This window comes from Thermobia domestica, chromosome 12, assembly GCF_964235325.1.
Source record: "Thermobia domestica chromosome 12, izTheDome1.hap1.1, whole genome shotgun sequence".
In the NCBI taxonomy this organism is placed as follows: Eukaryota; Metazoa; Arthropoda; class Insecta; order Zygentoma; family Lepismatidae; genus Thermobia; species Thermobia domestica.
Window position 1 is genome coordinate 31614929 of NC_137465.1, and position 16745 is coordinate 31631673.

The 16745-nt window shown below is 36.1% G+C and overlaps 2 protein-coding genes across 3 annotated transcripts in view; one reads left to right on the forward strand and one right to left on the reverse strand.

The window, feature by feature from the left end:
- Positions 1–2057, forward strand: part of LOC145666398 (collagen and calcium-binding EGF domain-containing protein 1-like) — a 109205-nt gene extending 107148 nt beyond the window's left edge. The window contains exon 9 of the mRNA XM_081733601.1: positions 1150–2057. Within this exon, the coding sequence (XP_081589727.1) occupies positions 1150–1399 (250 nt within the window). The 3' untranslated portion in view covers positions 1400–2057. The remainder of the gene's footprint in view (positions 1–1149) is intronic.
- Positions 1–16745, reverse strand: part of LOC145666397 (uncharacterized) — a 79811-nt gene that overhangs the window by 136 nt on the left and 62930 nt on the right. Inside the window, exon 5 of one of the 2 annotated variants that reach the window (XM_081733599.1) lies at positions 13330–15525. The exons of the other annotated variant lie outside the window; for it this stretch is intronic. Coding sequence (XP_081589725.1) covers positions 15378–15525 — 148 coding nt within the window. The 3' untranslated portion in view covers positions 13330–15377. Of the gene's footprint in view, positions 1–13329; positions 15526–16745 lie in introns of those variants that run through there. 2 annotated transcript variants of the gene reach the window in all.

A 16745-nucleotide genomic window follows, 5' to 3' on the forward strand; every position in this document is an offset into this window, starting at 1 on the left:
GCTCAGGAGAGTAATGCTCCCGGAAGTAGGAACGAAAAACACAGTTCGGATTGGTTGGCGTGTTCTATTTCTTGCCACATTGCATTCAAATAGCAGAAATCAAACAATCGTTGTTGTCGGTCTTCGTGGCCGAGTGGGCTAGTGCTATAACGAAAATCTCTTTTAGCGGGAGTTCAAACCCGGCCCGAGGAGGTTTTTTTACATTTTTTATAACACTTTTTAAGTTAAAATAATATGAAAATAATACTCAAAAAGTTATTTACTTATTTTTGTGCAGATAAGTAGTAGTAGTAGTAATAGTAGTAGGAACGGGTTAGAAGTCCCGAAGGGCTCGTTTTGTCCCCTTGTACTCCATGATATAGGGCTCGTTTTGTTCCCCTTGTACTCCATGATATAAATTTTGTGAACTTAAAACAACTGGCTAGGATAGTGCGTAAAATAGCATGCCAGAGTAGCGCACGAAGAAACGTACTTCCGGGAACATTACTCTCCCGAGCGAGTCATCACTTAAGTGGTAGTCATTTTGCGTTATGTAGTGTTTGGTCACCTTTGTAACTAACTGACGGTTTAACATTAACCACATGTTGTGTTAAATCCTGTAAGGGTTAATGTGGCCTTGACTTTTTAAACCCATTATTTCGTCATATTTGAACTCCACTGTGGTCAATTTTACCTCATTGTTGGATTATTTGCACTCCCTGGTTTCTCAAGCGACCCCACAATGTGGTAATTTCTTACCCCACGCTTGTTCACTTTTATTACACGTTTGGTCAATCGAATAACCGAGATAATGGAATTTACACTTTGTTGGCTCATATTGTACATCAAGTTGGGTTAAAAGTATTAACCAGTTATGCAATTTCATACCAATTGGGTCGTTGATTTGGACTCCTACATTTAACTACACGTTGGGTTGAACTTATTTCAACCCAATTTCGCTAAACGCTTTGACCCTATTTGGATCGGAACAATTTTAGCCACCTGGTTGGGTTAAAATATGCACCAATAGGGCCAGTTTCAACCCAATCATTTTTTTTTAGTGTATCCAAGTGTATGACACTTCTATATAAACTTATGTATTTACATTATATCTGAGTGCTTTGCTAAATAAACTACAGCATGTAATCGATCCTTTCTTAATATTTGCAGGCCACCACAATATGACTTAGATGTTGCGATTAAAAAATACATTTTAAACGAAAAGAAGGAACTGGAACGTCAGAGGCGTTTGTTACAAGGGCATTCCCCGCCAGCCGTGACCAATATCAATTTGCCAGCAGTACGAGACAAAGAAGAAATGAAATTCCTAGACGAAGAAGTAGAAGAATATTTAAAAGACATACAAGGAAGTGAAAGCGAAGTATCTGGAGAAGCTGACATCACTGAAACATTCAAATGAAGCATTTTTGTGAATCAGTGAATTCACATAAATGTTAACATGTATATATTTTTCGTAGTTTTCAATCGTGGATAAAACTAAATTTTATAATCTACCAAAGACAGCGAGAAGGAAAATAAATGACTTTACCAACTACACAATCAGTGAAATCATTATGCTGAGTCTAGAGCTCAGCATCATCCAATATGTAGGAGTGTTTCGCAAACTTTTTCTTAAATTCAAATTTTAAAAAATCCAACGCACACAAATATCCGATAAGATGGTCAAGTTACCAGGAACCTCAAAACTACCAGCTGTCGATTACGATGAAGCTTCCAATTGTTACCAACAAAATGTTCTCTAATTTAAATACATCAATTCATTACTAAACAGATGATATTTATTAATTTCTTGAATTTCTATTCCAACATTTAGTACTGTGTTCCAATCAGTACTGTTTTCTTTATCTTGCTTTGAAACTTCAAAGATACTTATTAAATAACAATAAAGACAGTTTTCTTGGACATATTGAGTATTTGTTTAGACTTCGTCACTCCTTAAACCTTTTATCGAATATTTATACGCTTGTAACCAGCAACAAAAGGACTTAGCCGTTTCCGAATACACGATCTAGTCGGATATTGGATATATTCTGGACTTGCCTACCCGAAGCAAATCGATACAAAAATAAATACAAAAGTGTTGTTGTTTTGGTATTGCCAGTTACGAGAGGTATTACTGTACAATTATTTAGAAGAGTGGTCTCAAGTTCGATTCCCGGTGGCGGCACTCGATCGAAAACTTATAGGTCCCAGGCCGCTTTCTTCCTTCCCCAATCCTCTCTTCCTTTCCTTTCCCCGGATAGTGTGCTCGCCGTGGGACGTCATCCCTCAAACGTGACAGGCTAAATGGCCATCGATTCCAAAAACCCAGAAATCTAAATCCTAAATTATTTAGAACTGCTATACGATCACTTAAAACAAAGGAATCGTATTTTGAAGCTAACCTCTTACAATGGGAAAACAACTGTGACTTTTCAAATCACCTGAAAATAAATACAGTCTTCCTCCTCACACCAGCTGTTCATATTATATATATCATCACAGCAATGAGAATTAACTCCCATAAGACGTGATGTCATACACAATAATCACAAATAGCTAATCTAGGGAAGTGGGTGGTTATTACAACTCATATCCTATTTCATTGAATTTTCGCAGTTACCCTTGATTTTTGATGAACAGTGGCAGAAGTTCATGACCTAACAATATATAGAAATATGACCTATAAAATCCCCTAAAAATATTAAAAAGTGACTTAAAAATTGTGGAAAATGATGGTTAAATTTGTAACTTTTTAAAAAATACAATACACATACCAAATGATGGGATGACGTCCGCGATAACACAAAGAATAATGACGTAGGGTTTTCAGTTGAAATATGTGTGATTTTTAAATGAATATTTCCTAATGGAATACAAATGTAAACAATGTAATGAACGAGAGAAACACAGGTACATTATTCAGCGAAAATACAATAATTTCTAGTATTTGGCCTACTGTGAATCACGTTGTTTTTTCATGTCTTGCGTGTCATTGCAGTGCAACAATAATAACGAAAATATAGAACACAAAAGTGATTAACAAAATAATATTTAGTGGCAATTTGACAACACTGTACTCCCAGGAAATGTTAACCATATATTGCGAGACACGGCACACACAACTTCAAAAATAGGGGTCGATGATTGGGAGACACCTTCGCGTTCTATTGAATGGTGAAATTCTGTATATATATATATATATATATATATATATATATATATATATATATATATATATATATATATATATATATATATATATATATATATATATATATATATATATATATGTCAAGCTTCATGACTACTTGCGATCACTTTAATTCCAACATCTCCTTATCTAATCTTGCTTCTAAGTTTGAACTAAACAGACTCCTGGTACTTTCCTCTTGAGAACCTAGGAACAAAGATTAGCATCTGTAAATCAGACTTTTTCTTTTTTGTAAATTGTCATCCTATGAGAAAATGTGTCTATCTCGGTGCAAAGTTTAGAGCATATTATCAAAACTGAAAGAATGACGAAAACACCGAAGCTTAGGAAAAAAAATGACTAAACAATCAGCAAGTGTTAGGAAAAATGAATATAAAATAACCTAAAATTTAAAAAAATGACCTAAATTCTACAAACTGGCAAAATACGCAAAAAATGCACTTTGAAATTACAATTTTTTGTTTCAGAAAGAAAGTATAACATTAAGTTTATATGATAGACACTGTGCGCGCGATATCAGAAAAAAAAATAAGATTTCATCAACTACCGACCCCTAGGATTGAGGCTTTGTCTTGTAGAGTTGAGCAACCATTTTGCTGAGATATTTCTAATTTTCAATTCAATATCATCAATATGATGAACCCGTTCTAAACTACATTTCGACTTAGAAGGTTCCTAATAGTACTCTAATTATCTTACAACCACGTTCGACTACCATTGTGTTGAGAATGAAGCAGGCTTTTAAATGTTACTAAATGGAATTTGCATGTGTCACAACCCATAATATCGGGAGGACGAGAAAATTTCCCCATTTGTTAAAACTTTCGAACGACAAAAAGAGAACATAAAGTTTGGTGATCGCGAAAAGAAAAAGGGAATTCAAGTTTTCAACCGATTTACATATTTCCTGGCCCATAGATACCAAAAATTGATTTTTCGACATCTTTCCATCTGTTCATCCTGATGTACACTCACCTAGAGGACAAATTGTTTAACGTATCTCAACCAAATTTTAAACTTAACGTTTCTATGTGATCCTCCAGAGCGAGTTTTCGAATTTTCTTTGTACCTCTAAAGCAAAAGGTAGTTTACTTAAGGGTAAAAAACAAAATACTGCTATTTTCTCAAAAACAACTTTAACGATTTTGTTTAGAATTCATAAACCAATCTTCTAAAGAAAACAACTACATACTGTGGTACGATTTGCGGCATAGAAAATATTACAAAAAGTTTAATTCCAAAAACTCTTGAGAAATCTACTTATACATTCATATACACACGTCTCGATCGACTAACTACTCCTGGCATTCAATCGAACTTCTCCCCTTTCTCCTCCTTATCTAAAGCAGTCTGTGTGACGTAATATACTCTTTCTATTCAGATGGAAAAACAGAAACCATGTTGATCATAAATGCCTTTATTTGCATTCTTTCTCTACTTCAAAGACTACATCTTACATCGAACTAGGAAGATGCTGCTTGTGAAATCTATTGAAATTGTCAATCACGCTAGTAGGTTTTGTGCATTTCAAAGTCTGTAGCACCTTGCTAGAGCGCCTACATTTGGTTTCAAGAGTCGAAGATTCAATTCCAAGCCATGTGAGTTCATAATGGACGACACCGAGAGAGAGAGATTCAAATATGGAGAGAAAGAGAGTGATTATTTACATATGCAAGTTTAGAATTGGAGAAAAAATGATCGGACAGCATCCATATTATTATGAAATTTGTGATCTTAACTTATTTTAAATGGTTAAATGAAAGAAAAACACAAAAGGCATAGCATAGGCTGGTAATATTCTCACTCCGCTGCTAACACGTCAATAAATCAAGATGACAGGAATCGAATACACGAGAGCATTTTGTGTTCTCGAATTTTATATAAAACAGTCTGTAGTTAATGTTTAACAAAATTTCGGGACGAAGTCCATGGTAGATCCATCAAGAGAAACTGAATGCTGGAGTGGTACAGACAATTGAAAGAAAGTGGATGTATGAGTAAGAGGAAATCAACAGACCCCGAACAGTTGATGAAGAAACAGTTAATCGTGTACGTGCGACTTTCGCCTGAACGCCATAAAATTTAATGATTTGTGCAAGCAAAGAACTGAACTTAAATTAGAAAACTGTATGAGAGATTTTGCGAAAACATTTGAAATTTAAAAACGTTTAACCCATTCCGATTAAAATTCTTGCAGGTGCTTAAACATACGAGGAGACGAGAATATAGGTCTCCATTGCAATACATAGCTGTATTATTTCTATTATAAAGACAAAGTATGGGAACAATATAGATTTGTTTTACATGGACACTGATGGTTTTATATACGAATTTGAAGCGGTTTTGAGCTTGGCTATGAGTTTGGTAAGATGTAGAGTCCAGGGAAATGAGAATATAAAGCATATAATTCATTTTAGTTGTTTTAATTAGGAACAGAAACCGTATTGATGATGTTTGATTTTTTTTAAATTTTCATATTTTATTATACACGTCCCTCATTTGCATTAACTATTAAATAAGTTTATTAAACATATACCAGAAAAAAAAAACTCATTTTGAAGCTGGAAATAGTTTGGAAAGACAGGGCCCCCTTTTCCCCCGTGGCTACACCCCTTTGCAATTTGATACCTAGTTATATCATAAATACTGTCACGAGTTTGAATGTGAATAACACAGAGAGTATTAACACCAAGGCAATTTATTTTGGTCATGTTTTACATTGATATGCTGTACACCTTGACCTTGATGCAGGCACGAAGTCTGTCCGGCCACTGGTCAATGGCATTATGCACCACGTCCATGGGAAAATTGTTCACTGCTCGGGTCCAGGATTGTTTCAGACTGTCGACATATGGATACCGTTTATGGCAGACCTTTGCCTGAAGGACTGCCCAAAGTTTGTAGTCCATCAGGTTAAGATCCGGGCTGCTAGAAGGCCAATCAGTAGTATAAATGAAGTCGGGGACGTTCCGTGTCAGCCACTCCTGGATTGTTTTCGCTTTGTAGCCTGGAGCGGAATCCTGCTGGAAGGTACACCTTTCTCCAGAGAACATGGTAGCAGACGATGGTTTCACTATAGGTATTAGCACTGTGTCCTGGTACACCTTGGCAGATGTTTTAACACCTTGTTCGCAAAAATGCAGCTGGGTTGTGCCTGAGTAGTTCACTCCCCATCAAACCATCACTGATCCAGGATGATGTGCCCTCTGAGCCCTTGGAGCTGCCTCAGTAGCTGCAGTAGATGACGTGGCATACACACGGTCATTTTGGGCGTTGTAGGCCTGCTCAATTTTGAACACCTTTTCGTCAGTGAACAGAATCTTTCTGTGCAGATTGTTGGCGTAACGCCGCAACGGTCTCTTTGATTTAAGGACCCTCTGCGACATTAATGTTTGGGTCAGAAAGTAACCAGTCCGCCTCTTATACGCCCGTAGATGTAGGTCACTCCTGAGCACACGAGACACGAAATTTCTGCTGATGTTCATCTCAGCAGCCATCACACTTTGTGTTCGGACAGGATTTCTTCGAATTCTTGCTGCGACTGCTTTCTGGACCTGCGGGGTTCGTACCGTTCGTGGTCTGCCACTCCTTGCGCGGTCAGCTGCCGTTCCAATCTCGGTGTATCGCTGTATATCGCGATACACGAATCTCTTGCTGATTTGTAGTTTTCAGGAGGTTGAAAATTTCACCTGCTGTCTTCCCGACCTTGTGCAGTGCAATTACTGCTACGCGATTTTCGTAATCGCCCCACTCCATCAGAACCCAGTATAATATCAACGTATATCATGAACAGTCAAACACACACTACATGCATCTTCCTCTTTATACACAGATGGCAGCACTGTGCTACTCCGGGTGCCTACAGCGCCACTCCAAACTTTGTGACAATATTTATGATATATCTATATATGTATAGTTATATCATATATAGGTGTCTATATATATACACGCTTAACATAGTAAGAACAAAGTATGGAAGTTCGTAATATTGTTTTGAAATTTACTTCAAGATAGATTCTTCCTTACTCGAAAGAAGAAACTGCAGTATGTTTTCTGTTTCTTTTTTCTTTCACGTTTCACTGCCTTATTATGTGCGACTTTTATTCCCCCTTTCCTTCTCTAGAAAAGATTCAAAAGCGTCAGGCGTCTGACTGGTGTCATAAATTATCGTAACCCAAAACAAACTCGGGCATATCGAATTGCTTAGGAATCAGATGGATTGCTTTTGTGAGACCTAGACCAAGCCCAAGAATGTTATTTGTTATGAAAACTGATAAGGAAACAAAGGGGCTAGTTGTGTAGGAACGTAACTTCTCTTCCACCATAAACAGAATTCATAAGTGTCTGGGTTGCTTTATTTCGTGGTAGTTCGTTTGTTCTCCAAAATTATAGTTGACAATGTCTTTAAGCAAACCGAGTAGAAGTGCGGAGTTTTCTTTCTTTCTTTTTTTTAAGTAATACGAAATCAAGTTCGAAGAATTATATTTCATGTTTACAATTTTTGGAACCCATAATAGTAAATTTACAAGACTCAGATTCAGACAATGACGAAATATTAACTGACATAGACGATAGTGAAAGTAGTGTTGAAGGCGAGTGTTTAGCATTTCTACTGGAAAAGTTAACAGGTAAGTAATTTAGTTGCTATACGCTTATATACTTCTAGGATGTACAGTCAAAATTTTTGAGTTTGAGGGAATAGTATATTTACATTGTGAATAATCTCATATGTATGTGTCATAATCTCAACTGGAGGAAGAGCAAGAAGGGAAAGGGGAGTCCGCAGTCCGGCAACACCGCTCTGAATATCGCGCACCATTGGCTACTGTCCGCGATGCTTTACATCTGAAACACACAGTAATTACAATTTTACGTTTACATCGCTTTAAGATCTTCCAGTTTCCATTCCAACAAACTAATAATATTGTAACTCTACGATGACATGTTTTGCTTTGTGAAATGGGGCACAATAGCATAGTCAGTAAAGCGTTTACCTGCAACTGAGCGACTCGAGTTCGAATCCTGCTACAGGGGCTTCTTGTAATTCCATCTTCGTTCCATTGTGGCTCATATCGTTGCTTTAAAAAGAATACTTTCGACAGTGTACTTAAGTAAAGGTGCCACAGGAAGATTTTACTGCACAGGAAGTTGTTTGTGTTTGAAGGTGACATAGGAAGTTTCGAAGTCTAGAATAGTTGTGTCTATTTAGCCGATGTATGACGCAACAGTGTAAAGTATATATAAAATATTTTAACGATCAATCGTTCTGCCACCATAACTAATCTTGAACACGGAGTTCAACGCTTTGCCTGAAATTGAAAATTAACATTTAAGAACTTACCAAATTAAACATTTGAAAAAGATGCTAAGATTCGTCCGTCCCTCGTTTGAACTTTAAACCCTTCTTTGAGGATAATAAATTCTGCAGCTGAAGCTTTCTTGGTATTCTCACAAGTATTCACTTTGGATTTTGGTATGTTTAAACACAGTTTCCATAGCGAGAGCTCAGCAGAAAGATATTTGCCCAAACCGGAAAAGTAATGTGCCTATTTTAAGGGAATTTCTGATAGGAAGTCACTGATATCACAATTCCACAAAATGTAACTTAGGTCCGTTTCTACAACAACATTCAATTTGTAATTTTTCAAACTAGGAAACATTTTAATGAAACCAATCCAATGGCATAGACTAAATGATAATTTATATGTGAAACTGATCTCGTTTAATTTGGGAATGGAAGTGTCATGAAGATATTTGTGCTGTTTAGAAAAAGATCGGCTATCAAAAAGTAACAATCAGAATGTTTTAGAGTCTTTCGTTCTGAAAATTTCCATGTCTAGAAGGCTACTCGCAGCAAGCAAAAATCGCAGAAAAGTAGAATATAATGTAAAAAAAGAACAAGACGTGTGTAAAAAATCATGACATCGACAATGACTTAAATATTCATCACCAAAAAGTGGTAACCATTTGAAGAAAACTGACTAGAAGAAAAGAAACTCGATGTTTGGGTGCCGTATGATCTGCCTAAAAAATATTTACTAGATCTAATTTCTATCTATGAATCTTTACTCAAACAACGAACGCGAGCCATTTCTCAAGTGATTATTGACGAGTGATGAAAAGTGGATAACTACAAGGATGTGCGAAAAAAAAAACATCTTTATCGAAGAGAGAAGAACCTCCACAGTCTGTAGCAAAGCCCACACTGACGTCCAGGAAGGTGAAATATCTTTCCGAGAAGTCCATTCATTCAGTTATATCACTTCTTTCACATAATCTGGTTTTCCATATTGTTTTTAGACCCATTCTCATATTTATTTTCCGATGCTACGCAAAAATTCAAGCCTCATACTATTCACAGAGAAATAAAGAGTTTGTTAATTTATAATACTATACAATCTATTGGTTTCCGTCAGATAAGATTCGTACGAAAAAAAATGTGTGAAAGAATGCAGCAAGGGGCCGTCTACGTATTACGTAACGCTATTTTTGACCATTTTTTCCCTCTCCCTCCCTCATCCCCCTTGTCAAAGTTCGTAATGCAAGGCTGAGCGCCTCCCCCTTTGTTACGTAACAGTTTATGATTTTTGTTTTTTCTCCAATTTTGCTTATTTTGGAAATTATTACAATTAAAATCTATTTTTAATGATGGAACTTTTTATCACAAAATGCTTGTATTCTGAATATGTTTGTAGTGTCTTTTCGCCAACAAATCAAAATATTAAAAATTGGTAGTACCGTAATAATATTTTAACCCTATAAGGTTGTTTAATTAATCAGTCTTAATTCTTCGAAATTGCATACTGTCGTTTTCCCAAGATCTCACCCATCCTTTTAGATCACCGATGATGACAAAGAGGAAATACTGCCGGAAGATGCAGGTAAAACAGAATCTAAAGAACTGTCACCTACTTTTTTTTTTTTTTTTTTTTTTCGGCATCCAGGATGCTTCGTGTATTTCAAGTTCGCCACTGTCGACAATGCAAAGAAGTTTTCTTCCTCGTCAACCATAGATTCAAAGTGGCTGCACACGTGGAGGAGCAAGCACATCTCGTTTGTGAACAAGCTTTCGAGCATCTTCTTTGGACTTTGGACTTCAGTTTATCTGTTTTCAAATTCTTCTTGTCTTGAATCAGTCCGAGAATGTGAATAAACTCTATTTCTCCAGAAACGTTAAAATTAATTAAAAAAAAAAATCAGTATGAGATTAACATCACACGCAATTAGGCTTTTAATATCTAATTTTGCTCTACAAATCATGGATCGTTCAGTCGCGGAAATTATTATTTCACGAAAAAGTTTCTTCTGTTTCACAAGGGAAACCTCTTAGAAGAACAGAGTGGGTAATGATTCAAATCAAAAGTTTTAAATAATATTCTCAGAAATAGCAATACGAGTGGGAACGCGAGGGCATTTTCAAGCGCTAGTTACGATCATTAACAATGAACTCCAGAAAATGGTATGCCGTAAACGCAATGCTGCAATAGCAACAAAACGGTGTTTTATTGTATTGTAATACACGCAGGGTTCGTCACCAGTCATGTTGGTGTAGTAGCGTCTTCGAATCCCTTCTACATGATTCAATTTATATAGGCTATATGTTCACAGTTTTCAAAAAGAATAGCAATATTTATTTATTTAGAAAAAGAAAAGAACTGAATACAACTACTGTAATTGTTTAAAAGACTGCATAGAGACCTGAGAATAAAAATAAAAATTACAACAAAAAAACATACGTAACGTAACGAGGACGGAAACCCCTCCTCCCCCTTGTCACACTTCGTAACGCAAGACCGAACTCACTCCCCCCCTCCCTTTGACGCGTTATGTAATGTGTGGACGACCCCAAGGTAGTACTTTTCTGTTTCTTGTTTAAGGATACTACGAACATATCTTTGTTAAGGAGGGAAATAGCCATTTAGCTATAAATGTGGTAGCAAGTTAGGTTCTTTCATAAAAATGAGATCAATAAGGGCCAAGAAAAACCTAGACTCCCGTATACCCCAAATGTATAGAAACTCTCCTTTAAAGCTTGCAAGGGCTGCGGTGGCTCAGTGGTAGAGCGTTCACCTCTGGTGCTTGGGGTCCCGGGTTCGATCCCAGACCCCTCCAAATGAACTTTGTGGTGGACAAACACCGTGTGTGGGGGGTTTCCTCGGGGTTGTCCCGTTTTCTCCCATTTTCTTTATTCCACCATTTCATTCATTTCTCATCACCGCTGTCTCCTTTAGCCTAACCGGCATAACAGTGGGACGTAAAACTTAAAGATTTCATCCCATTCCATTTTTCTAAAGCTAGCAAGGAACAGGTTCAAAACTCCACGCCAGCAGGAATGTCATAATTTTATAAAGCACAAAAGAGACAGAGCAGTATTGGTAGCACTAAACAGTTATTGTTGCTAAGACCCTGTTGATAATGTATAGTATAATTATTAACTAAAAATAAGACATTGGAATTAAATAACATGTATTTAGTATCTATAAGTTATATCATAAAACGTTATCTTAAATTACATCTCTTACCTTTATTCCGTTCGAGTTTAGTATGAACTCAAATACTAATACGGATAGTGACACCGAAATGGACTCTATAGGGTCGTTAATGGTAAACGCCCGTAGGCCAGGAAAACTAGCAGCTCCTATAAATATCATTAGTATCGAAAACTTACAGCTCGGTCACGCTCTTTATGTGCCAAAGCAACTCACCGTAATGATGATCCATGCCTATGATAGTGGACATCATGTAGCTCTATACCCCGAGAATTTTATTCTAAAACCCGATCTTGAATATGATAGCTTAACACATTATGATGTGACCGCAGTAAAGATGTATGAAACCTTAACTGGATTAGAATATAATGAAGGAACCCATACCACTGAACAAATCTTAAACTATTGTAGGGAAATCCTTTCTGATGGAGCTACAATTCAAACAGCCTCCCAATTAGCTACTAATATATTACGGGAAGCCATGCCGAGAACTTTTATAATAGATGCTGAATACTGCATACAATCCCCTATGCAAGGATTTCATCCAATCTCGATCACTTGCTCCCATCCTAAACATAGAACAGTACATTATGGTGCAGTGTAAAAACATTATTAAAGATCTATCAGTGGTATTGCAACAAAATGCGTCACCCTATGTGGGCACGGCCGTATCTCTCAGAATTCAGGGTTAGAGGATATTTATTCCTGTAAACCATCTTAATCCCAGTAACTTCAGCAAAATTAAATGAAACTATGGGAGGAGAACTTACTATCTTTTTCTTGTTTTAGGAAAACGGATGAGTAAGAAAATCACCTACAGTAAATTATAAATTTAGATTTAAATTTCCCATCCTTTTTTCCCCTATTCCTTATATCAATTATTACCTAGCACATTCACTATTAGCTCAAATAATAGAAGAATGAATATAAAATTTTCTCCCGCCTTCGTTAAGCGGCATATCCCTACGGATTTATTCGCCAAATCGAAAGAGATTTGCGTACACATTATCAAAGGTTATTTGGATGTAAATACCGTAATACAAGCCACACAGAAATTGTTGGATTTTGTTAGCACCAGTATAGAGGAAGCCAGGACTATCTCACGCAGAAGTGGTGCATTGTGCTATATGACCATAGAGGAAACCGAGGCTCAAATCACGTCTAAGTATTGTCAGACAAATACTCCCTATGACCATGAATAGAAAATATTTTCTCCCTGTACGCATTTTTACATATGTTTTGCATAAAGAACAGAGCCTCTGGGATAGCCTATTCGCTAACATTCCACTGGCCCAGAGAAAATGGATACTACCTCCGGGATTTCGTTTCTATATTATTAGATACCTTATACTAAATTACAAACGTTCGGCCATTGTGATTATATTTAAATGGTGGTACCATAAATTGGAACGAAGAATGAGAAGATGGATGACGACACTTTACTCCAATTACGGGTATGCATTAGTATACGCCTGATCATGCATCTAGATGAATCTTCACTACCTTTAAAAGTAAATCCTCGAAAAATCACTTGGAGGGAATATCTCCAGGAAGACTTTGATTAGTGAGAATTAAAACTAACTTATATAACGTCTTATGAAAACCTAACCTCGTATGGAACTTCATGAGGGAAGTACGAAAAATCCGTTTGAAAAGAGAACTAGACTTTATTTAGATCTTAATTATGGCACAAACACTATACATATATTTACAAGAATTTTAACCTTTGAACCACTAGTAGATCCTAGACGATTATAGAATCATCCTAAATTCAAAGAATGTGCCTAATCACCAATGTAGAAATAATTTTCTCATCTTCGAGGGTCCACTCCAGAGTTCCCCTGCGTATTCTCACAGTTAAGTCAGAGGTTTTTCCAAGAGATGGCATCTCTTCTGCGAACCACTCTATAATGTGACTTCTCACCCGGCAACACTTAAAGCGAGTCATAATCACCCCATCCCCCATACTCAAACTAGACGACACGAATAGGTACAGTATTTGAACAAAGGGAGCATTCCAGTGCAAGGTAGGATATCTCCTACGGATCCAATTGGCTAATGCCCGACTCCTTCTCCAAATGATTCTATTACGTTCCACTATAGGAGATGGCATAGTTTACAATCTGATTAAGGCGTCTTAGCAAACAACAAAGTTAACTTATGCTCGCAACAGAAAGAAAATCACATCTCGGGAAACGGAAGTGACGCCAATCCACCACAAAACGGAAACCCTCATCTGATTTAATTCCGATACATTCGAGCAAAAAGTTAACTAACTGCTTAATTTTCTTTCCTTCGTGACATAAAAATATGTAATCATTTTTCTCTTACAGAAATTGAAAATGTACCACCCTAGACACCAGTGTTACGTAAATGAAAAATAAGCAATAGGATGTAATTCCCTATCCTCCTTTCTCTGGGCTATATAGCCTCCGATTTTTGTCTGGGGCGCATCTGTGAAGACATGTACCTCCTGTGATAGGTAATAGTGTGCGAGAATGGGTGAAGATGCGAATTTCGACTTGAGAGTGTCCCATGCCTTCCTTTCCTCTTCTTCTATCACGAACGCTCTAGTTTTCTTTGTTAAATTCACCAAAGGTTTGCAAATTTCTGCATGCATAGTAATTTACGTAACATTGAGCTATTATATTCAGAAAAAGGCTAATTTTAAAATGTCAATATATATATATATATATATATATATATATATATATATATATATATTAATTTTGCCAAAATTTGGAGTATATGCACAACTGGAAGATATAAACCGATTTTACTTCGGTTTTTTACTTCTTTTTAGACACCCCAATTCGCAACTTTTCCGTGGTATTACGACCTGAAAAAAACATTAGACTTTTCTCGGCCTACCCTACTGCAGGACCAATATTAAAACCTCAGCCTCAACTTGCTAAATGTTTCAAGACAATTTCCTCATTGAGGAAGATTTATGTAATCTGATTCTGAGTTGAAGAAGGAAATGATGAGTAACTCAACTAATGACTCCCTTCATGCAGACCTTAGTATCTGATCTAGTTTTTCATGAAAATTTATCAACAAGCTAACAGTTTTTGTGCAACGTCAGGTGATTGGTCAGCGTAAATGGTTACTGCATTGCAATTCCGCACAGGAGAACGGCTTCTAACCCTGCCAGAAATGAACCTTTTAATGTGTTTCAATTTCAAGTTAAATTCATTCATCCATACACTGTGTGATAAGTAACATCTCCTGTGGGGAGGAAGATATTTGAAAAGACAAAGATTTGAAAATTTATTTCCTGCAATTGTTCCAGATTTAATATTTTCAGTTTCGTTAAACATTTTCCACCTCAAGTATGATGTTTTTTTTTTTTTTTTTTTTTTTTCGCACATGCAGTACGCAGTGAAATAATAAATTATACACGTAAAATATCATGTCATTGACATATGGCGTTCATTGAACAACACCCTCCTGACAACAGAAATTCATCTTAAAATGGAGAGAATTTTAGCGCATTAACTCCAAAGCAAAAGCCTGCTTCAGTGCTCCCCAGGCTTAAACTGTCATTAGCGCTTGAAATGCTACGTGTAAGTTGGGATGCATCTGTCCGGGCGTTTGTGAAACCAGCAAAAGTAATGGAGTTACAGCCGTCAGGGGAGAAATACTTTTGCTAGTGAAGGTACAAGTCTTAAACATGTTGTTATTTTTATCCACTATTAAAAATCTTGTCTCCAGTATACTGTCAGATTACGTCCATCTTGAAGGCACATACAAAGCAGAGGCGATCCTGAACAAATATTCTTTAAACCATTAAGCCACTGTGTTTCACATACAGCTATCTGTCCCAAATTAGGAGAACTAGAGCTGAAAATAAAATAATTATCGTTACTTTAGACTGTGTTAATACTACTATAAAAGCTCAAAATTTATGACAAAATGCTCTATTTTATCTATTTATAGTTTCAACAAACAAATTGCTCTTTTCATGCTTCCATCGGTTTCCTTTCTGTTCTTCTTTTACTTTTGAAAAGTGACACAATACAAAACTTTATCAATAGTCATTTATTATTATTATTTATGGCCAACTTTAGTTATTTACAGCAGATCAATGCATATTTAATTTATTTACTTTGATAGAATCAAGTAATTGTTAAAATTTAGTAAAATTATCCTTGTATACAACTTAAACTCACAATTACAATATTTTGTAAACTGAACTTTATTTTTGAGTAACAACGAGACATGTTAACTTTTCCTTTTGAAGATTAGTGCATATTTTGAAGGTTAGTGCATGTCTATGCCGTTACTGCATATAAATGCACATTTAAAGGAATGGTCAAATTGATAATTTTTAATGTGCAACAAGATTTCTTATAAATGGAATTTCAAGTTTCTATTATATAATAAGTACAGACTCAAGACCTTGAAATGGTTCATTGTTGTTAGTTGAGAATGTCTTTCAAGATTATGTGAAGGGAGAATAAGAAAGGAGGCGAGTGATTCATCCTCCCAGTAACGATGTATGACTGTCAACTGTTTGGAAGAAGATATAAATAACCGTGTCAAAAGTCGCACGGCATCTTGGACCTTACATGGCGGAACTGGCTTGGTGGACTAAAGGTTAAGTGTGTAAGTAGTGTAACAAGAAACTGAAGACCTTTACAGACAACATAGTTCATATATCTAACCTCTCACAGAATATCTAAAATGTTTCTAAACACTGCATTCCGGAATCTGGAAATTTCGGTTAAAAAGCTTATTTTAATATCCGTTTCGCAACACAGATTCCGATTAATCAAGGGAATTTAACACATATTTTGACTTCTAAATCATGGGACCGTGAAATATTTCTGTTTAAGATAAATTTCACTTTAATAAAGGGCGTGTTGAAGGTAAGTTTTACTGTATTAAAAGCCTGTATTCAAAACTGTATGTTCTTGTTTAAAAGAAAATAAATCCACTTGATATTACTTTTTGTATCCAATTATGTGTAAATCCTAGAATATTTTCTTCTAACCTAACATCGTCTGTTTCAAACATCAATAATTTACAATGTATTATATTTATAGTTTAAATGGAGTAAA